This window comes from Heliangelus exortis, chromosome 18 (genome assembly GCF_036169615.1).
Source record: "Heliangelus exortis chromosome 18, bHelExo1.hap1, whole genome shotgun sequence".
In the NCBI taxonomy this organism is placed as follows: Eukaryota; Metazoa; Chordata; class Aves; order Apodiformes; family Trochilidae; genus Heliangelus; species Heliangelus exortis.
The window spans coordinates 1,902,860-1,926,836 of NC_092439.1; the positions used below are offsets into that span (position 1 = coordinate 1,902,860).

General features: G+C 38.9%; 1 protein-coding gene across 6 annotated transcripts in view; it reads left to right on the forward strand.

Moving 5' to 3' along the window:
• Positions 1 to 23,977, forward strand: part of ABTB2 (ankyrin repeat and BTB domain containing 2) — a 129,351-nt gene that overhangs the window by 551 nt on the left and 104,823 nt on the right. For 2 of the 6 annotated variants that reach the window (XM_071762524.1, XM_071762527.1), the window contains 3 exons: positions 2,607 to 2,728; positions 3,912 to 4,099; positions 14,492 to 15,764. In XM_071762524.1, the coding sequence (XP_071618625.1) occupies positions 14,900 to 15,764 (865 nt within the window). In that variant the 5' untranslated portion in view covers positions 2,607 to 2,728; positions 3,912 to 4,099; positions 14,492 to 14,899. Of the gene's footprint in view, positions 1 to 2,606; positions 2,734 to 3,911; positions 4,100 to 14,491; positions 15,765 to 23,977 lie in introns of those variants that run through there. The other 4 variants (XM_071762523.1, XM_071762526.1, XM_071762525.1 and 1 more) reach the window with 4 other exon arrangements.

The window sequence follows — 23,977 nt, forward strand, 5'->3', positions numbered from 1 at the left end:
ATGAAGTAAATACAATTCTACCGTTTGGCACCTTTGAGTTCTGCTCCTTAAAGCACTGTCATGTGGTGAGTTTTTAGCCCTGCAGCACACAGGGTCAGTCCCTTGGACTGTAGCATTCATAACACAGGGGCAGGTCCCCTGGTTTTATGCCTCAAGGATGTACTACAGGTGGTAAAATTGTTTAACAGGCAGTTAATTTTCGTCTTTCTGAGGCAAAAACTTTCAGCAACCCGAGTAATCTATTTTAAACTATTAGGTCGTGTCATATTAGGCACTAGAAACAGACTAACATCTCCATCTACCAGTAATTCTGTGGACTTGCACTTTATGGCACTGCTTCTTTGTGGAATTCCAGGGTGGTAAGGCTACCTACACACATAAGAAAACTAAAATATGCATATATCTTTCCCCTAATTAGCTCTTCCTTACTGACAATGATTGGAGGTAATCCTAGCAGATAGGAGATTTCTCTAAAATTTGTTTTCAAGTTGCTAACTACCATTCTGCAAACCGTAGGCATCACCACCAGCCAATACTGGGAATGTTTAACAATCTTTTCAGATACTCATTTAGGTTTGTGTGCTGTTTTTCCATGCTGCTTTTCTTTTTTTAAGATGGCTGTTTTACAACAAAATGGTCTTTGCATAAGAAAAGACTGATTGACAGTCCTATGGACTTTATTATTAGGAGAGCACACACACTTTTTTAAATAAATAAAGTAATTGATATTTCAGTTTGCTTTACCAGCAAAATGAGGGAAATGTGGACATTTTCCTGAAGAGTTACTGTTTGCTTGTCCTTTAAAGTTTAACTCTTCTTGTCAGCAGATTTCTGCAGATGAATTTGCTTGTCACAAATCTATTTTGAAGAGTAACTTGCAGAAACTGCTTCTCTTTTCTTTCCCAGCAATCCCTCTTATTATAACTGTAATGCTAGAAAAAAAGATATATGTGTATATACCCACTTGTATGTGTGTCTAAGGAACAAAGAGGGGATAAAATATTCATAAAGAAAATATGCAAAAAAAAGTTCCAAGAGAGGGAGCAGGTGAAAACACCAATAGCAAGTATTTTTCAAAAATATTTGCTCTCTAGCCCTGCTGCTTAGACTTTACTAACTGCATTTGATAAGAAAGGTCTTGTATAAAGCTAAGTGTGAAAAAATATGAAATTTTTCTCTCATCTTGCCTTAATCTTGTAGATTTTCAGTGAAGAAAAGAGTGAATACGTGTTTAATTCCCACAAGTACCGTTCTATGGATATCTTAATATCCTTTTTTCTCACCTTCAATTTTGATATTTGATTCCTGCGGCATCTTATTTGCCTGTGTAAACCTCCTGTTATATATGTATTAAGTAAACAAACTTCAAACAATTTGAAATTAATCATCTTTATTTACCTGGGGAGACTGGTTCTGTGTTGCTGCACGTCTTTCTGAGGCTTATTTCAAACCACACTTCACCCTTAATTAAGATTTTGAGAGATTAAAATTCATAATGCTTAGCATTTGTATTTTGCTTTCTGTCTATAAAGTGAGTTTAAACACAAACTACGTGGCCAGTTTCATTCACACACACAATTGTGCTGTATAAAAAGTTTATGTCATTTATACCCAAGGGAATGATCTAGAATTAGTCAAGTAGAAGGTTAATAGTGTCTGTTGCTTTGCTAATTAAGTTACATGAGCACCTAAATCTTCCATGATACATGTATTAGCCATCTTGGCTGGCTGACTCGATACCTACCTTATTCTTATGATTAATCAGATTCATAAATGTTCCCATGTTCTGTACAACAACTGTGGAGTAAACTCAGAGTACCTCTACTACACAGCCAAAGCATTTAACTTCAGGACATTGTGGTGGCCACGATGACTTTTGTGTTTCTCTTTTCTGAACTTTTAGAATAAGAAACTGATTATTGGAGAGAACACTTATTACAGGATTAGGAGACCTAATTCCCCCCCCTTTCCCCGCCTTCTATTGCAGATGTTCAAACTTGTATCTGGAATTCCAGAATATCCAGGTTATGTATGTCAAGATACAGCTTGGTTATGTTTTCTACTGGAATAAGGTCAGAAAGAAAAATATAAATACTATTTTAGGCTGACAAAATATATTACTGAATATTTATTTAGTCATTAAATAAGTTCATCTACTGCATATGCTTCAACTATGACATAATACAATTAAACTGTTTTTAAGACTTGAAATAATAATTGGCCTGGCTAGAAATATCCAACCTTGGGATCTGCATAGCACCTCAGGAACTTCTACAGATGACTTTTTCACCAATCCTTTTCCTGTCATGTCTGGTGTAAGCATCAGGACACAGAGAAAGCACTGAAAGAGGAACATAGGCTGCTTTTCAGCTGTTCACTCCCATGACAGAGGATTGAAGGTAGATATGGCAATGCAGATTCATTCTACAGATCTTCAGTGATTCTGGAGCAGACACATTTTCAAACTTACATGGTGTATGTGTTTAGCAAATGTGAATGGATACACCAGTCCTAGGGTGAATAAATGTTGCAGTATTTATACCTAAAAGAGAATTTTATTCACCTATGTTCATGTTTTGCAATAATTTCTTAATTTTTCTCAACAGAACTGATTGTCATCATCAAGAAGTTGCATTTCCTATTTCATGCTGGAAAGACAGCTGCAATATGCTTCCTGAGATAACTGAAATAACAATAGTAGAACAAGAAATGTAGCACTGTTCAGGTGGTAAGGTACTTAAACATGTATTTAGCATTCTAGATATCTCATTTTTATATTTTTATTCCTAGAAACAACATTACTAACATTATTTCATAGAAACAAATTTCTTTCATTAGTGCATTTCCTTTTATTATTACCAGAGCTCCAATAAGTAAGCTTATGACAGTTGGGGTTTTTTTCATTTTTGTATTATTAACAGCATTGTCTGAAGCATTTACTTAATAGCAGGTATTAAGGCTTCTATTTTGAAACATGATTATGTCCATCACTGCTTCATTTGGAACAAGAAAAAAATCAAAGCTATACACAGCAATATTATTTTCTGTTGTTAGGATCAGAAGCTCTTCAACTTTTAAATGGGTCAGCCATCCAGTATGACATAGTCACATGTGCTTTAAATTAGTCAAGTGCTTAATTAGCTGGCTGAATGTTTGCATGTACAAATATATAGATGTTTGATCCAAGAGATAACTTGGTACAATAGATGTAATTTTATAATTTGTAGTTCTGTAGAAATCCCAAATGAACTGGTTTCTCAAACCAATTAAATTTTCAGAAAGCTAAAGACAATTAAAAATATTATCTTCCCAGAAGAACTAGAAAATCAGGCTATTATTTCTTTGCCAGTAAAAAATTATATACATGCTTTTGAAAATTTTGCATATATGTCTGTAGCTAAATGCATCAGTATAGCTCTAGACAGATGCACAGAAATTAGTCATCCAATTCATTAGCATGCCAACAAAATGAACAAAACTAAAGCTGCTACTTGGATGGATGAACAGAATCTGTTTGCCCATTATATATGTTCTATGATCTGTAAACAGAAGAAAGAATAGTTTGATGCTGTGCTGCAAAAAATAGCAGTGTAGTATTTCAGATTAAAATATAGAATTCCATGCTGCAAGTGGGAAGCTGTATGTGGTAGATGCTTTGTTAGAGGTCTGTAGGATGGGAAGTGAACAAATGAGATGACATATGCCTAAAAACATAAGCTTGGCTTTAATATCTGGGCATTCCATTTTGAAAGGAAAACCCTAATTAGTGGCATATTGAGTGCATGACTGGCATTTAGGTTGTGAGGTGAATAACACTACCAATAATGAAGTTTATACCCCAACTTTCAGTTGGTTTTTTTTAGAAAAACAATGTTCAAATGGGTCATCTGATCACACATTGTTCTTTACAGCAGTGATTTCTGAATTTTCCTGTGAATGATGATTGCCACTGGAAGAGACAATGATGTGATGAAAGAAAGCTTGTGGGGGGGAAAAAAACCACAAAGAAATCAACTAGAGGAATGGCAATAAACAAGATGGATTTGCTGTAATGACAGCACATACAGACTCTGGGAAACAAAGGAGAACAAAGAAGAAGGTATGATATATATGTAAGGCACAAAAAAAGAAAATGTCACTATCACTGAAACCAATCTGCAAGTAGCACAGTCTAGTCACTAAATCAGAACTGTTAAACCTGAGGGGTTTAAGTTAGGCATCTATGTAATGTTTAGGTACCTAAGGAAAGGCTGGATTGCTCTCTTTCTATTTAAGTTGTGAAAGACTTGATGCTCTGCAAGCAGAGATACATCAAAGACAATTACAATGCATGTGACAATCATAATAGGGACACATGATCTTTGTTTGCTAGACTATCTGTAAGCATTTTACATATATAATAATAAACTAGTGTGCTGACTTGGTGGGTCAGTTTCCCATGGAATCACCTGGAGGTAATTGTTACAAATTCCCAGTGCAGAGATTGCCTGCCAGGATCCCATTAAGATAATATTTTCTGAGTTTAAAATGTTTATAATCCATATGTAGTTTGATGTTTTCTCTTTCATTTTTTTTTTGTCCTGAAAATACAAATACACTTCAAACTAGCTGATTAATAGATGCTGAACATAACCCAGATCTTTTAAGATCATTTCAGTGAACTGTGAAATAAATGCAGTTTTAAAAATCTGCTTTATTATAGAAGAAGAAACATGGTTGTCTCTTTTGTTGCCATAACAGCAGTAGATTTAAGACTTGAGGTTTTTCCCTTGAGATGATCACAAGTAGAACCAAGGGAATAATCAATCCTAGGGTACCAGCACACTAATTAATATTGTTTGAATTGATAGGAGTTGTAGGCTCTCAATACATTTGAAAATCTGTTTTTCTGTTGATGTGAATATTTTACCCTTTTTTTCCCTGCTTTAAGTAGCTATTCTCAGTATAGTTTACGTTTTAATAGGAAGCATCTAATTCCTGGGTCTTAGGAGATTCAAGGAAGCAAGAGGTGCAGGCAGAGTGTAATACAGTGCTATCAGTAGCATATTAGAGAAATAGAAAATAGCTTTTTTAGCCTGGAATAATTGGTTCAGCACCATGCCTGCCATATGGCTAGCAGCTTGCTGATGCCCTTTGCCCCAGCTGTCTTGTGTAATGGCAGCATTTGAGCTGTTGCTGCAGTCCTCATAAAAGCAGTTTTTCACACTGACTGGTTATAGTTCATTATAGGTTACAGAGATAACCATGATTTTGTTTAAGACTTACACAATAGCCAGGGTTTTCTTCTGATTTCTGCTGAAGTAGAATAAAAGGTCTGGACAAGCCAACTGTTTGGACCACAGGTAGATGGGTGGAAAATAGAGCAGAATTTTAAATGTGTGCTTAGGTATGGCTGTTTTGAAAGCCAAAGCTCTCTTCTTTACAAGTGACCTCATTTTTCTAAGGTTCTCTGTTCATGGAAAATTCATTGCCTCAAATAGGTAATTTGAAATTATGGAATCATCTAATATACTAAAAAAAAGCAAAATAATTTTATAACTACAATAGTCTTCATAGCATTTAGTTAGAAATCAAGATGAATTTTAGACATCCTAAAAATTCTCTGGTGTTTGCATGTATGGAGAGCTATGTTTTCAAAATGTGTGCCTGCTTTATAAAAGTTCCTGGAAGATATAGTAATTATTTTGACATATCAGCACAGAAGGTGGCTATTTAGTGATAAGCAGTAAGTGATGGAACTTATGTGGAAGCTGTAACAAATTGTTTGTTTGTTTGTTTTTCCTGGAGGTGCACATTAAGGTACCAGGTTAATTATACTGATACTTTTCTTCCTAGCTGCTAATTGTCCCCTGCACCTTTGCTGGCCATTCCCAAGTTATTTACAGGATGCTTGCAAGCCATTTACATTGCCAATAAACTTGTGATGTAGAGATAAAAAGAAATACTGATCATAACTTACAAACCATCAAACCTGAAAACAGGCTAAAACCTTCTAAACAGACTACTGAGACCTGTCAGCTTTCCTACCCAGCTTTGCTTATGTGCTTTTCCTATTTTTGCTGGGTCAAGAGCAGTGTTTGAGCTCCACAGTTGGGTCTTGATCCATAACATGGACTTTTAAACAATTTTAAAAGGAATACACATTTTTCAGCTAATATGATGCCTTCCTTTTTTGTCAATGGAAATGTTTGGTAAATTTTTAAATCTACAATTGTGCCACATGGTACAAACCATGTAAATTAGACCAGGTTTTAACCACCAACTACTTTTGATTCAAGAACTGTGAAAACAACTAGTTTTTTCAGTAGTCCTCTGGTTATATTATTTGACTGAGGAGCTTAACATTTTTTCTGGTTTTTTTTTCGTTGTTGTTAGTATGGTGTGGGGGGTTCTTTTTTTTTTTTTTTTTTTTACAGTGTCTTAATACCCTTTCTGTTTGGTATTGTAACCAATACATCCTATTCACAAAAGGCTCCATTGTACTTGAAAGTTAATGCAAAGTGTTCTAGGGACTGGACACAGACCTTGGATCTATTCTCCTGCATTTTAATACATTTGAATGAAGAGGTTTTTGTTGTGATTCAGTGGCCTTATCCTATGACATTCACCCACCATTCTTCATTGAATTCAGTTATTTTGTCAGCCTCTGATACATGCCTGATTCATCATTTTATTGAGTGCTGATGGATCCCATACTTCATAATCCTGGCTCCAGCCCCATTTTTACTGAATCATTCCTATATTTTTCTCAGTTACTGAGACATGCTATGCATAGGGTATTATGTATCACTGGGCTACTTATATTACAGCTGATTTGTCACAGTTACACCTTCCCACTGACGTAGGTGGGAAAAAAGGGAGTTGGTAATTATCAGCCCATTGCTTACAGCCTGTGTTTAATCCTGAGGGGCAATGACAAATTGATCTGTGTCAGCAGTCTCCTTGTTGGAAAAGTATTTCAGGGTTATATGATAACAAGCAACTCAGTGTCATAACTGAAATTAGCAATATAAGGAGGTGAACTGCATTATGTCTATTAAGACATAGTCAACTAGGTGTTGACTAGGTGGTTCTTCAGCCAATAGTGCTAATTAGCAACTCAGCTACCTTTGCATGTACTGACCAACAGTGAGTTTTGAAACTTTATTATTTGATTATTTGAAATTACTGCTTTTCACATGGTTTTACTTTTTTGACTTGGAAGCATGAATGCTCTTCTGCTGGAGCAAAAACATGGTATTACACATACAGCATCTTCATAAGAGTAGTGAGACAGTAAAATCATGTTCATTCACATAAAAACTAGGAAAAAAGGCAATGGAAAAGTATCAAGAGTGCATTATGTAAGGTACTTCTTGACTATCATATAAACATTTTTTCATTTATTAGTATACTCAGGCAGTAAGTGTCAAACCACAAGTTTCTGCTTTAACATATTGGGGTTTAATCTCCTAAGTAGAGGTTTCTGAAAGTTTTTAGTATGGGCAGTATAATCTGGTGATGAGTACTAGAATAGTAGTTACTGTGCTCTAATGATGTTTTATAGAATAATGAAAAAAATATTATAACTGTTACAGAATCTTTGGAAAAGAAACAAAAACCTTGCTTCTGTTTCAAAGTTTGATGTTTCAGTGGCCTACTAGTGTTACAAAGTTTCTTCTGCTTTCTTTTTTATTAAAAGGCCACAAGTAATGGTCATGCTAGGTGAGTTATAGCACTTCTCACACCTACCTTTTATGTTTTAGATTTAACTTTATTAACATTTCAGCCTAATTTTGAGCAGTTACCTATTTAGTTACTAAATTAGCATTATATGATGTTGTCTCTGAGGTATTTAAACAATATGAAGTATACCTCAAACTGAAAAATTTGTAAGATTCTACCCTAGAATTATGTGCTGGTAGGCAAGGTTTTCTAGTGTATACTGGAAATGGCTAAAATCTCTTCAGTTTATCAGAGAAATTAGGTGGAATACAACTAAGGGTCACAAAGTAAAAAATACAGGAAGTTCTTAGTCAAGAGAGAATCTTGCAAATGAAGATACTGTTTTGTTGTGGGTTTTTCCCCCTCATTCTAACATGGCTCACATCTTTCTAGTAATTATTTGGCTGCTGGAAGCACTGATTCATTGTATGCTGTGTCAGTTTTGCCAATATACTGTGACCAGAAAGTGGTTCCTCTTCCAGAGGCTTTATGCTAGAGATAAGGAAAAAAAAAAAACCCAAACCAAACAGGTCTCTATTGCTAGTTTTATAAATAGAAAGCCATTGGATTCACTACCATGCTGCTCTGCTGGATGACTCTGAGAAGTTACGTATGGGAGGTGTTGCACATTTCTTTATCACCCCATGAGACCAGATGTGTTGTGGTGATAGTGCCAAGTAGTAGGACGTGATATGTTGGAAACTGTGTCATCTATGCAGTGCCTCATTACCTTTCCCATGCACACACCCATTACAGCAGGAGTGGCAAACAGGAGTTGTTCACACAGCAGTGTGGAAGCTGGTGTTCTTCCTTCCCCTCAGCGTTCTTCACTTTGCAGTGGATTTTGTTACTACACATTTGAGTAGTTGTTCACATTCTGGAGCAGCTCAAGTGCAGTATTACCACACAGCTAGCAGCATCACAAGGGAGTCAGGAGGTTACTGTGATAGGGAGAAGCTGCCTAATCCTACAATGACTGGTATTACTTAGGAAAATAAAACTCTGAGTAAGCACAACCAGGGAGAAGCAGAATTTGTGCATGCAGCCTGTAATGACTGTGAGGCTGTAGTAACCCTTGTAAGGGCTGGTAAGAACCTTGTGGAATGAGATCCAGCCAGGAATGATACTTGTAGGTACCACCCTAAATACTTCAGATGCTGTCCTAAGGTTCTGAATAATTCCAGGGAAGGTAGAAAACTATTAAAAGACTTAGATTTTTCCCTTGCATTTCCCCAGCAATTTGTCTTCAATTATTTTTAGTATTGCTTGCCATTGTATATATAACCCCTACCATTATATAACCCCTTGCCATTGTATAACCCCTACTCTCAGCATGGACTGGGGCATCTGCTTTATAGTAGTGTTAGCGGGGAATAATTTGGTTTCCTGACTGTTGACAATTATGAAAAATACAATATTTACCTATAAGTACCTGTCTGTGTGGCTGTTCTTTCCATTGACTCTGTGATCACAGTGGTTGACTCTTGATAAAGTTGCTTTCAACATGGCAGTTCTAGCTAATAAGAGAGAGTTCAGGACATGAACATTAGTTCAGGACACATGTTCCAGGAAGCATGACGTTTGTGTTGTGATGTATGTATGTAATTTGCTCTCTCAAGTCCTTCATGGATACAACCAATGGATGGCTCCAGTAGTAAGTGTCATTTTGACATGAAGGTCACTCAAATATGTGAGTGTTCTGGCACATGGGACTCTAGGACATTTCCACACACACGTGATATAGTAATGAAAACATGACGTGTGACCCCATGACCAAGTAACTGAGATTACTGCAAGTGCCTCCAAAGAATTATTCCATACTGGTAACTAATATGTCAACTTGTCAGACCTGTTCTTATATCAGAGCTAGATATCAGAGCTAGGGAAGTTTATCCTTCTGTAACTTTATAACTGGATGTTATAAATTAGTAACAGTTAAGTGCTGAACAACTACATCATTATTTGCAGCTATTTTGGTAATGCCTAATGACTCTATGAACATTAGAGTTGCTTCATCCCTTCATAAGAAAGAAAATGCAGGGACTGTAAAATTTTAATTAGCAGTAACAGCTGAAATTAGAAGAAAAGTGGTGGGAGAACAGGCCTCAGTAAGTTTCAGTACACCACTTGCCTTGAATATTGTCATGTGGTGAAGCAAATACTCTTCTGTCCCCTTCATTTAATCTGATTCCAGATGGTGTAGTGTGATATTCCTCTCACCAAACCTCACTGGTAAGACCTCACTGCCCATGAGTGAGAAAGTCTGATATTGTACCAGGTTACCATCTAAAAATTTTTTACAGATGCCAGTCTTTCTCATTCTGGCAGTTTTCTCCCCCCTTTGTCATCACAATTATTATTGTGTTATTCATAGGACAAAAGGATCGAGCATAGATCCATAATTTTTGCTGTTCCATAATCTTCCCAAATAAGGTCTATTATGACACTTACACTTGTTCAGTTGTCTGAGGCATTTGTAAGTAAAAAGGATTTTTGTATCATGTTTTGTCTTTATATATTCCAAATTTCAGGACAGAAATTGTCAATGTTTTTTGTGTATTACATTTTAAATGAAGGTGAAATATCTTTGTTATTTCCAAGATTATCTTCCTTTTCCTACTTCAAAATGTTTTCAAAATAAACACGGAATAGCATTCTAGGGGAAACAGCTACTGAGGAAAGATACTATTTCCTACACTTAACAAGGGAACCCTTGCCTCCACCTGCTGGCAATTTATTTTCCTCGTGCAGCCCAGGGTGCTGTTGGCTTTCTTTGCCACAAGGATGTACATCAGTAGGATCTTCAGGTCTTTTTATTCCAAGTTGTTTTCCAGCTGGTCTGTCCCCAGAATGTGATGATCCATGGGGTTTTTCCTCCCTAGACACAGGAACTGGTGCTTACTTTTGCTGAGCTTCACGAGATTCCATGACCATTACTCCACCCTGTTGAGGACCCTCTGAATGGCAGCACCTGCTGAATCAATCACTCCTCCCATATTTTTGTCACCTGCAAACTTGCTGACTGGCCTCCAGCTCAACTTTGTGATGCTGATCACAACCCTTTAAACCCAGCAGCTCAGGCAGTTTCCAGTCTACCTCCCTGACCCCTTATCTAGGCCATAATTCATCAATTTGCCAATGAGGATGTTACCAGACCGGGTGTCTAAAGCCTTGCTGAAGTGAAAATAAACAATGTCAACTGCTCTTCCCTCATCTATCATGCTAGTGATTTAATCACAGAAGGCTGACAGGTTAGTCAGGCATCATTTCCCTTTCATAAATCAATCCTGACTGCTCTAAATAGTTTTTTTGGGGGGGTTTGTCCTTAATGTGTTTGCAAATGGATGCCAGGATTATTTGTTCCATCTCCTTCCCAAGGACGAAGGTGGGGCTGACTGGTTTGTAGCTGGCTGCTTTGAATGACTTCTGGAGGGACCCAGGACAGCCAAAACTGGCTGGTTAATTGTCTCTGCAGCAGCAAACTATTTTTTTGTTCATCTCAGAAATCTGATGTGCACATGTACAGAGATTTCACTCCAAGTCCCTTATCTCTTTCATTATAGCTACTACAAAAGGCAGCTTTTGAAAGTAGAAAGGATATTTTTAAAATGAATTCTCAGTGTTTCTTATTGGAAAATGTGCATCAAGCAGGCTGTCATTAAAATCTTCACCAAAAGTGGTCTTGCATAACAGTCACTATTAGTCATGATAGACATGACCCTTTATTTGTCCTCAGTAATATTTTTGAGAAGTAGTACCTTATTTATCATTGCAAATAATAGTAAAGCTAATCTGTGATTTCCTATGCTACACAAACTTACCTTACTGAAAGGAAGAGTGACCTTTTAAAAACAGAAACTGTATTTTAACTGACAGTCTAAGGATATCAGTGGGGCAGGGGCTGGAAGAACAGGTAATGTCATTCATTAGACTAACTGGTACAGCAGGAAAAAGTAGGCAGGATTTGCTAGGCAGGAGCATCTTTGTGGAACTGTTAATAGCAAAATGTAGTTTTAGTCAGTGCTAAATCACAAATCAAATTGAGACAGGGAGAAGGTGAGATCACCATTTATTACCAGCAAGCCTAAAAAATTCCTCAGTGTACTCTGGAAGATTTCCATGAGTTCTAACTGAAAAGTTTACACAAGGGATATTCTTGAGGGTTTTGAAAAACAAAGGCTTGGCCTGAAATTCTACCTTCATAAGATTGTGTTCTTTTAAAATTTTTAATAAGTGCTATCAAGTAAATTTGCCTATTAAATACCAATTATCACACTCCAAAATTTAAGTGTTGTAATCTTTGAAAAGGTCATTCTGCTCCAAATGAATGGAGAAGAAGCTGACTTTGTACATGCTGGGGAAAAAGTCTCTCTTCAGCTGGGAAGATAAAGCTGGAATCTCTCTTAATACTTGGTAGCTGGTCATGTCAGCAGTGAATAGTTCTGAATGTGGGAGACAAAATGCAATTTAAATTAAGTAGCAATAGAAGGAAAACTCTGTCTTTTCACCGTAGGCAAACAGATTTAGCACTTGTTCAAAATGGAGACAGCAGCTTGAGAGGGAAGTTTCTAGCAATGACTATCAGAGCAGTTTGTGACCCGGGGAGAAGTCTGGGGAGCTGCTGAGCCTTTGGGCTCATAAATGCTCCCACCCTCAGCTGCAGGAAATAAGGCTTGAAAATGGCTCCTCTGCCAGGTGATGTGGAGGTACTGCCACACGGCTTTGGTTGCACCAAACAGCTTTTAAGATTGCTCTGCTGAGGATAGTCGTGTTATTTCTATTTTTTCTCTTCTTTTTCCTGGGGAAAAAGCTTGAGTCTTCTTTATTTCGGGTGAGTAAAATAAGGTCTTATGCAACCTAATGGTAAGGGATATTTGTGATACTCAGTAGTGTATGTGTGAATGTTATTTTCTAGAAACACACTGAACTTTGTGTGAACAAGAAACAGATTAATCTAGCTCTTGGTTATTTGAGAAAGTGTTGATTTGGAGTCTTTGTTACAGATTAAGTTCATGGGGGCTTCACGTCTGCTTTGATGCATTTCCTTAAAAAAAAAAAACCCAAGGGATTATTTTTAAATGGGTTTGCTATTTGTCTAGTTGCTGTGTATTGGAGAGTGCTGATCTTTGTAATTCTAATTAATTCTGATGTATTTTAAAAACAGATTTTAAAACTATGTCAAAATCTGTAGCATATCAGAGCTAGAATAACACTCAAATCTGAGCTCTTTACGTAAAGGAAGAGTTCAAGAGTGCCATGATTTTATTAGACAACTTCCTGTATGTATTTGGCCTAAATTTCTGGAAGTCTTTTGTACCTTCTACTTTCTTAACACTTTAATTTTAGGAAGAAATCATTATGAGAAAAATCTGTCTATAGAAAGTTGACCTGTGATCCTTCATGGCTCCAGCTGAAACATACACAAAAAGAGCCCAGTGCTTATTGTGCCTTATAAATCAAGGATGTTAAGTTGCTCTTATCAGCATTTTGTTAAATGCCCTGTAAGCTTCATTGTTTGGGTTGGCAATTTTGTGTTAGCCCAGTGCAGCTTTCTAGAAATATCCCTTAGTTTTCACAGTGAAGTCTGTAGTTTTGTTACAAGCATATCCCTCTGGTTTGAAAGTGAACTTTTTACATCTTCCTATAAATAAAATAACAGGATTATTTCCTTTCCTTTTCATGCTTCTCTTAGCTGTTCAAAATTGCCTATTTGTCTAATAGAGAATTAACCTTGAGGAAAACAGTGCCTGTGATTAACTTGTTCTGTTAAGTAGCACCCATGAAATTGCAAAGCTCTGGCAGAGAACCATTAGTTATCTGCTCCTCTTCCTCCCACACCACTTTTGGTTTTATTGTGATGCTTGAGGTTTAACTCTTCAGCAAGGAATATCTGTTCTATACGTGGGAGCTTCTGTTCCACAGCTGGTTTGCCTTTGGAAAAGGTGGACTTAGCAGTGTGTTTGGTTAATAGTTGGACTTGTTGATCGTAAAGCTCTTTCTTTACCAACACAAGCGATTCTATAATTTAAGAATTTAATAATTTAAGGCTCTGCAGCCTGCAAAAAGTTAACGTGGCTGCCTGGGCATTTGTGTGTTGTGTGGCTGCCAGTAGTGGACTTGTGATCTCGGGGGTGTGCGTGCGCGTTTGATTCTTGTAGAATAACGTGTGAACTGCATTTAAAAGTTAAATTACAACTTGAGAAGCTGAGAGGGAGCAGTGAGGTTCCCCCGATACCCCGCACCCCAGCGCTGCCGGCGCGGTGCAGCCGAGAGGGGGCACCCTCGCCTCGCGCACCCGGTGCGGGCAGGACCGCGGCTTGTGCGGAGGGAGGGAGGAAGGGCAGAGGCAAACCAGACGCCTCCGTTTCCATGCCCCGCTCGATGTTCAAGGTCAGGGCTGTGTAAACCGCCGCACAAAGGCTCCTTTCAGGACCCGGCACACCGGCTTCGCCGCCGCCCGCACAATCCTTCATTCAAGCCGTGAAACCCCCCCGGAACAGGCGTGCGCGACCCTCGCTCCCCCCTCCAACCCCCGGGCCCAGTCGTTTGCCGGTCCTCAGAGAAGAACGGGAGAGCAGCTACCCTGGGCAAACGAGTCCGGTGGCGGAACCCCCAGAGCGTTACCGCCCGGTCCCGCAAACCGGCGGCGCTCCTCGCCTCCCCTCACCCCACCTCCACCCTCCCGGCACCGCCCCTGCCGTCTCGATTTGCATACGACCCGCCCACCGCGGGTTTCATTGGCGGAGACGTTTCCCTCGGCGCCGCTGATTGGCTCTTTTCTCCGCAGGTCATTTGCATGCGGCGGTGCGGGGCTCCCGGCAGAGCTGCGGCGGCGAAGTTGTGTGGGAGCCGCCGCCGAAGTGTCCCGCCGAGCGGCTCGCGCAGCGCCCGCCCCGCGCCCTCCGCCGCTCCGCCTCGCGACCCTCGCGCGGGCAGCGGGCGGCCCCTGGGGGCTCGCGAGCGGCCGTCGTCTCCTCACCTCAGGCAGAAGATGGCTGAGCGCAGCCTCCCGAAGGGATGGCGGTAGCCGGCCCTCGGTGGAGCCGGCGTGCGGGGAGGGCTCCTTCCCACCGTGCTGCGAGTCCTCCCGCGCCGCTGGTGTGGCAGGCGGCTCTGAGTTGGTAGGCGCTGGAAGGCGATCTGTCCCGGCCTCACGTTTTCGCGTTCTCGGCGGTTGGCTTCACCCGTCTTTCCTATGGCTGGGATATACAGCTCTACTCTGAAGACCCTGGAGGATTTGACTTTGGACTCTGGTTATGGGGCAGGGGATTCCTGCAGGTCCCTTAGTCTCTCTTCTTCCAAGTCCAACTCCCAAGCCTTCACCTCTTCTCAGCACAGAGGCAACTGGTGGTACTACTCGGGCTCCATGAACAGTCGGAATAACAGCTGGGATACCGTGAACACAGTTCTGCCGGAAGACCCCGAAGTTGCAGATATCTTTTCCAAGTGTCCTAAGCTGCCGGATCTAGAGGAATACCCTTGGACTGATGAAGACATTGGAAAAATACTCAGAAAAGGGAAAGGAGATGGCAGTACCAGAATCTTTTCTCAGGAAGCTGTCAGGCGGCTCTCGCAGCTGCTGAGGCGCGCCCTGATCAGGGTCTCCAGGGAAGCTCAGCGCCTCAGCGTGATGCACTCCAAGTGCACCAGGTTTGAGGTGCAGAGTGCTATCAAGCTCATCCAGAGCTGGTCCTTGTCAGAAAGCTGTGTCTTGGCGACTGTCAAGGCTCTCTCTCTGTACAGCATGAGTGCCGGAGATGGACTGAGGAAAGGTAAATCGGCGAGATGTGGCCTCACTTTTTCAGTGGGGAGGTTTTTCAGGTGGATGGTGGACACGAGGATCTCGGTTAGGATCCACGAATATGCAGCCATCTCTTTGACAGCTTGCATGGAAAACCTCGTAGAAGAGATTAAGGGTAGGGTTTTGGTAAGTCAGAGCCCGGATGGTGGAGGAGGGGAGATCTCGGCTGAAATCCTGGAGATGGTTATCAACAACGATGCTGAACTTTGGGGAGTATTGCAACCTTACGAGCATCTCATCTGTGGGAAAAATGCTAATGGTAAGATCTAACTTTTACGATTTCTACTCTTCATACCAGCAAGCTTTACAGTGAAATCATTGATATCTACGGACTTGGGTTTGGGTTTTTTGGTTTTTCTTTTCATCTGAATTCTACCTTGGTTGTGGTTAGTGTGTGTGTAAAGCAGATATGGTGGTTTTACCAGGCAAGAATGATTCACCTTTTGTCTTAAGATGTACCAGTTTATAAAAAGTACAGAGGCTGAGGGAAACCAAGTCCTATAGTCCTAACAAATGTCTCCTGATTTTCTGATTTTTTTTACCAGCTGCTGTTTTGAAACATGGCATGTAAATACGTTTCTCTGTAACCATAAGATGGAATGTTACACCTTTACAAGTTGCTCTTCAGAAAATACCACTGTCGTTTTACAACAGTATTTATTTGATAGTGAGTATCTTGCAGTTTCATCCTGAAGATGCTATTCCCACATTCAGCCTGGAGAGGGAAAACATTGGTTTTTTATTTGTAATAGTAAAATACAGCTTCAGAGCAAAACCTTCTAACTATATGTTACTTACACTTCATTTTAGTTTAGCAGAAACTTGTGTTGTAATTACAGTCATGCAATAAGCCAAGAGCTTGTGCTTAATTTGCCAAAGTGAGTATGTAGGATGGTGCCTCAGTAATGAGAATAACATAGCATTAAGGTACTTACCTCTGTAACATGTTTAGAAAGCAGACTTTTTGAGTAGTTGAGCAAATAAGCAGCTAGAGGAATGTTGGCGTTTTCCTTTGAGGCTGAGGAACAATTTGAAAGGCTTGAATCCTGACAGTTCTGTTAGGAAGCTGCACTGTTTATTTTGTATTGTCACGATGAAGAGTACCATATTTTTCCATGGAAGACTTGGAGAAAACTTCAGTTTAGAAAACTGTTTTGTGTACCAAGGTAGGTGAATGTCAATAATGACACTTTTTCAGAGAAAGGCTGACTCAACTTCTGCTCCTTTGGTGCACTGATTTCCTGCAATTATCCTATAGCAAAGCAATAATGTTGCGATTCGTATCGCTGGTGGGTAGGTGCAGTGAGTGGCCCCATTGGGTCAGCCTGGTTCAAATTGCAACATAAGATGATGACTGCTATTATCGTGCTCACAAAAACTCTTGTACACTCTGTCTGCCCTCTGTCCACCCACAGGGTTAAAAAACGTATGGGAAATAAATGTGAGGCGCCCTCTGGGATGTTCTCTTGGCACTGATGCAAGGCAAACTTTAAAAGTAAAACAGAGATATCTACTTTTTTGACTACAAGCTCTCTAACATAAGACTATAAAGGTATGGGGATGTCTTGTCCTCTGCCAAAACACTTCTCATAATTCTCTGTACCATGGGGGTGTTTACCACCAGCTCCAAAAAGAGGACTCAGTGTCCCCTCTTTTGTTCCTTTACTGAGATAAGCTGGAGTAAAATATTATGGTTCTGTAAAGTAAAACTGCAGGCACTTAAGCTGTTCTCTGGGCAGTTCTTCTGCCACACCAGTTCTGTGTGTAAAATGGAGAGTAAGTCCCTTATGGAGTTGCTGGGTTTTTTTTGGTTTGGCTTGGTTTTTTTTCTAATAAAGAGAAATCTCATTCTTGGAAAAATTGCAGTGAATGGATGAATGGAAGCTGGAGTTCAATGGGAACATGAGTGACTGAGCAGGGAAATGCTTATAAATATTCAAACCACCAAATGGTCAGTTATGATAACACTTGTATAGCGTAGTAGCAAGCAGTCACTGGCCACAGAAGGATTGGCTTCTGTTGTGTCTTTTGTTGTTCTGGTCTTTTGAGATCAATTCCGTCAATAATTTAATGCATTTTTTAAGTCTGAAAATTGAATAAAGCCGCACATGAAGGTATCCTGTGATTTCCTCTGACAGTCTGTCACTAGTATTTCACCTGACACAAGTCAGTGAATCTTCTAAAAGGCTTTTCTTGCAGCTGTAAGACCACAAATGGTTTTATATGCATGCAAAAAGCTTGAAATAACTTCTTTATTCTTTCTCCCTGTAGGAATTGTAAATTAGTAGTATTCACTTCATTCTCCACAGTGCTTTTAAATGATCTTGTCTTTTACATTAATTTAAATATAAGGTAGATCTAGTGGTAAAATAACTGGATTTATTCCAGCATAAGTACAGGAAAATTTGCTTTAGTGTCTTTTTTTTTTTTTCTTTTATAGCGAAAATACTCAAATGGAGAACTTGGAAATGATGAACTTGGCATATGTTTATTGGGTTTTGTTTTATAGCACTTTGTTTGATGCTAGAGATAAAAAGCACTTAGAGGTTAAGTTCTAGCTCCAGTCAAGCATTGCAATCTCTGAATAAAATCCATGGCAGCACACTATGCAGAAGATTGCATTGGATCATCATCATAATGGACCTTTCCAGCATTATGATCTATTGAATACAATTTTCATTATTAGATCAGGACAGTGTTCTTCTTTGGAGTATAAGAAACAGTAAGTAAATATATAAATCTTCATAAAGTCTCCACAGACTGAGATTTAGACCTGTATTTCTTCAGTGATTGATCCCCCATCAAAGGCAGCAGTCCAGTCACTGTTCTTAAGGCTTGGAGGCTGAAAGCTTAATGTGCTGTATTTTAACAAATGTGTTTTAATCAACACATAGTGTGTGAAGGGTAAAGTTTAAAACTCTGTAGATGCTTAAGGGGAGTTTTAATATTATTTTTTAAAGAAACAAGAATCTGCGACTTAGTTATTTCTTCACCCTTTCTGTGAAACTGTTCTTTAATTCATTGTTGGTTGAGATATTTCCTGCTGTTAGTGTGAGTTCTGACTTCATGCCTGGGACTTGGTCTCTCTCCTTTGGAAGAAGGAATGTCACCTGAGCTTGTGGCCATGAGGAGCTCTGTAAAGCTCTCTGGGAGCATTCATGCCTCTAGGGGCAGAGTCTTTGCAGACAGGATCTAGGTGGGATGTTGCAAAAATAATGCAGGTAAAGTAGAGAATGCATCCAGTAATTTCACAGGGATTTTGAGACATGTTAAGTTGGAATATTAGAGCCTATTAATATAAAATGTTTGTTGGGAGACAGGGAGAAATATAAACTTAGCTCAGAAATGTGGTTCTTTTACTTGATGCTTCTATGTTGACTCGTGCATGGTTCATTACACTCTGTAGTGTCAGCACTGCAAATACATTTTGATATTATTGCCCTTTTAACTACAGCACTTGGGTTGTACTTAACTATCTGGCTATTGCTGAGCACTCCTGCCACAGCCAGTACACCTGCTGTGCTATTTAATGCATCAGCACATCCCAGTGTTCTGGAGATAGAAGTGTTGACAGATGTTGTTGCAAAAAAAAAAAAAAAAAAAAAAAAACCAAAAAAAACCAACGAACAATCAAAAAAACCCAGAACCCACCAAAAAAGGAGGGGGCAGGGGAATTTCACTTGGTAATGCTGTTTCTTCATGTAGCTCCTAGCTGAAACACTTTGTTCTCTGGGGATGAACTAATCCACAAATTAGTCTGTTGATTTGCTCAGCTGATGGGTAGTAGAAATAGAGTCTGAAGTGAGCTCTATTGTGTCTTGACGTTTTTTGCAGAAAGGATGTTGAAGGGGAAAATGTGTAACCTTTCCTCATGGTTGGAGTGAATGATTTGGACCCAATAAAATTAGACCAGGGATGTATTTTCTTCCCTCTGGTACCAAACACTGGCATACTCTACCAAGTGTCAAGCATGGACTTTGCATTTTTTTATCACCAACGGGGTTTTCTTTTATCTTTCTCACAGGACTAGGGCAGGTTAAAAATTATATCTGATTTTAACACTGAGGATTTTTTAACGCTATGCCCTTCTAATAATTCTTCTATACAGTTATCAAAATTATCTGAAATAACTTTTTTTCAGTGTAGTCATGGTATTAGACTGAAATGCAGCATGAAAAAGAGAAAAAAAGGACGACATTTCAATAAGTAGAATGTCCTTTTGTTATCTGAACTGAACAAACTGGTGTGCTCATAAAGAGCCTCATCAATTTTAATAAGCTGTCAGCTTCACAACTATTCAGGAAAAAACCTGCGTGTTGGAAGGGGTGCGTTTTGGGGCAGAGAGCTGCAAATGCAATCAATAAGCTAAGCTGAGTAGAAGTACAAGGCTGATAGAGCAGTACCACAGGTGGTTTGCAAATAGTTTAAAAAAAATATATAAAACCAAACATCTCTGTTTTCTGTGTCATCATATCTGAAGCACTGGTTTGTATTCATGTTGCTTACTGGGGATTCCTGGGTAGGAATGTGATAGCCCTACACCCACACTTCATGTTTGTTGAGCTGGTTGTAGCTGTGATCCAATTTGAACTCTGGTTTCATTCACACAGCTCGTGTGCTCCTAATCCTACACATTCAACAACTGGGATTTATATCCACAAACCCACAGGGACAAATTCTTTAAGCCTAGATGTGAGTGCTTGTATATACATGCTCACCTCTCCTGCAAAAGTAAACCAGTTAAAAAATACATCTGCAGATACTTGTTTTGCTTATGGTGAAGAAAACGGAAAAATAAGGCCAAACTTAAAATTAATCCTGTGATCTTAACTAAGTTGATATGTTGTCTTTTCTTCAAGAAAAATGTAAAATTAGCAGGTGTTTACTTAAAGCAATTTACTTGTTGTGCCAGCAAAATTCAAAAGAAAGCATAGGCTTCTGAATGCAAGAAAAACACTACTCAGAAACACCCAGCAAATCCCTCAGCAATCTTTATTCTTCTGAATGTTTGGAAAGAAGATCAAAGAAATTCTTTGCTTATATTTTATCACTCACTTTGCATTTAGTAAATGCTAAGCTTTTCAAGTCAATGTATGTGGTCCTTATTTATAAACATTTTCACATTGTTAGTCTCAGAGTCCTGCTTTGCAGTCTTGTGCTCTGAACGTTGAGGAAAACCTCTCTCATTGGCTAAGTTGTACTCCATCAGTACCCCATATAGGAAAATGTCCATTTACTTATGTTGAACAATGAGAATTTGGGCTGATGGACAAAAGAATAAAACCTGTATTTCTGATGCTCTTCTTGTTTTAATGGGATTAATTTACATGTTATTTTGAACATAAGTATCTTAACACTTTGACATTTGGTTAAATCTAAGCAAGCCTGAAGCTGTTGTAAAACCAGTACAATGGTGGCCTCATCCTTTTGTAATAATTGAAGCAAACGTATTTCAGCTGATTCTATCCCTAACAGAACAAGAGTACATTTAAAAGAAAACCTTAAAACTGCTGGACCTTGTTGAGAGCATCTAAGCCAATTTAAGGATTACAAGTTGCACGTTTATAAGTGAGGAGAGCCATTTAAATGGAGTCCTCTAGGCAGCACAGGCTTTATCAAAAGAAAACAATAATAGAAAGAGGAAAAGATACACAAATGTGGCAAGGTTTGTGCCTTTCATGCAAACACATCCAGACTTGCCTTCTGACTTAGGTCACAAACCAAGCTGGGACTGTAAGCTTATCCTGGTCCTTAAGAAATGTTTGGCTGCAAGTGGGTGTGACTTTGGTATGCTTGGCAACTGGAGGGAGGAGAGACAGTGCTGGGACAGGCCAGCTATGGGTAGGGCATGGCTGACTGAGGGTTGTTTGTCAACCTGTAATTAAGTGTCTGCCTGCAGCCTGCTGGGGTGCTGGTTGCAGCTCTTGTGAGCATGGATTGTGTAGGACAGAATTAATAGTGTGAAAGTAACTTCTGAGGGAAGGTATGCTGTAACTGCTGCTGTCTTCAGGAGTGGAAACTAAGGAGCAATCCTTTTAAAGTCAAGTTAAATGGAATTCTGGGCTATAAGTCCTTGTCTAATAAAACCTACTTATGTGCTACTTGGGGATAAAAGTCCCTTAGAATTGTAAACTTCCTCCTCCTTTGCTCAAAACCTGTAACTTAATGATGTGATTTAATTAACTGTAGTCTAGCTAATGTCTTTTGTGGTGGTCCTTCAGGAAGCAGTTGTTTGGATTGGTCTTTACATAAAACATTTCTCTGAAGTAGACATTCAGCAAAACTGAGATTGTGGACTGGAACCTGTGAGAATCATTAAATGGGGTTACAGGGATGGCTGTGAACGTGCTTTGCCTTCTTCCTGATGACCCAGCAAGAACTGTCCCGTGTTTGTATGGTTTGACACAGACAATTCATAGATAAATTACAAGCCTGAGCACTCTGTCTTGTTCTGGTAGCTCAATAATTTTGTGTGAGTCTTTCTATGCTAACTATGCCATCCTATGCTGAGAAAATGCTTCTCTGTTTACTTATCTTATGCACAGGTAGCAAGTCAGCTGTTTCACAGGCTTCTACATTTGTGAAAGTGACATTGAAGATTAAGCCCTGATGAATTTTTAATTATTGTTATTTGATTTTCAAAAAAAGTTAGAAGAAAGGTAGAGAAGTTTGCAGGTGACCAAAGTGACCTTTTTATTGTAGTGTTGCAATATCACAGCAGCCCATCAGGAGGCTGGACCCACTTTTCAATTCATTCATGCAGATTTATAACAACTGATAAATTTGCTATGGGGCTGTGCAAGATCAAAGTACATGTTGTTTATGAAATTCCAGGGATGAGAAGAAAGGAACACTATAATCTGCTTGTCCCATTTCTTCAGTGTTTATAGTATTACAGTCCATATTGGATACTTTTACTTTTATTTCTAGCCCAGTGTGCAGTCTGTTTCTTGCATCTTGAAGAATAAAGAAGAAAATATGACTGCCTGTTTATGCTGGGACTTCTACATTAAAAAGATAAACACACAGAGGCATAATTATATATTATTTTCTTGATCCTATATAACTGTGTTTTTTTCCTGAATAATTCCAAGATGACAGTGAATAGATTTTCCTCTAATATTTACATTTTTTTTTTGTTTGTGAATAAAGCACACTAGTCTTTCTGCCAAAGGGCAAGAGTTGAATGTTGTCAGCCAGCTAATGTAGGAAATTTGCCTCATTCTCTCCCCAGACTGCTTTGGATTTTTGTTGTTTTAATAGAATTTAGTAGAGTCAATTTCTTGTTTGCGTGTTTTATTTAAATGACCACCTAATATTACATGCAACACAAACTGATTCATGTCAAAGCTAGTAGATTAAAGCAAAAAAACCCCAAAACCAAACAGTTTTCCAATTGCTTTTGGACCATTCACACATCTTTAACTTGGATTCAGATGGTGGTCCCTCACCCAGACCCAAAATAGTGTCTCAGGCTTCCCTGGTGGGTGAGGAAGTAGTGTTGAGGTGCTGTTGTGGCTTGTGAGGAAGAGGAATGAGCAGGTCATGGTGTTTCTGCAGCAGTCTGTAGAAAGAAGCCCTGTATGTGCTGTTGTGCTGGAGTATTGACCTCAGAGGTGCCTTTCTGGAGAGTTTTATTGTGTCTTGAATTTGGGAAGAACAGGTAACAAGAGCCTGGCAAAGAAAAAAGGACTGGTGCACACTGTGACTTTGTCCTCTGAAGTGCTCATCTGCTTCTTCATCACAAGTGGTCTAGAGGTTTCCTCTTTACTTCTTTTTCAATTTTTGTGAAGCTTCCTGAGACAATACCAAAGGTTTCACCAAATTATTAGATATGCATTGTATATGTGTTTGTTGTAATAATGTAAGAGATTAATATGAAATTTTTTCCTCTGTGGGGGTGATACAATTTCTGATTAACTGCACATGGAATATCTGCTCTTTGATTTGAAATTGATCTTCCTTCAACCCTGTTTTGTGTTCTGCTTGCACTAGCAGTTTTGTTTAGTCTAGAGAATATAAAAATAGCTGTAGAGTAGAACCTATAGAGTTTTATTATAATCTTAGTATTGTTTCTAGTACTTTTAAGTTGCTATATCAAATTTATAAAGTGTCTTTGGATACTTTCACTGAAGTGATCATTTAAATTGAGTGGGAAAGAGGGTGGAAAAATGTGATAGTAGCAACCAAGACATCTTTATTTCTTATTTTTAATAAACTGTTTCTTTCTATTGTTATTATATATAGACTTCTAAAGCTTTTCTATGGGCTTGTGTATTTTTTTTTTCAAGCAGTATTATGAGAATTCTCTTATGCTTTGACAGTGTATGTGGAAAGTTTTGTTTGAGTGAGTATCAGTTTTGTTTGAACTTGTAAGATAATTGAGGGTGTTGACAGTAAGATCATCAAGTAGGAAATTTTTCAGAATTGTTGTCAATGAACTGCTACTGAAAGCAGGCTTGAAATCCATGC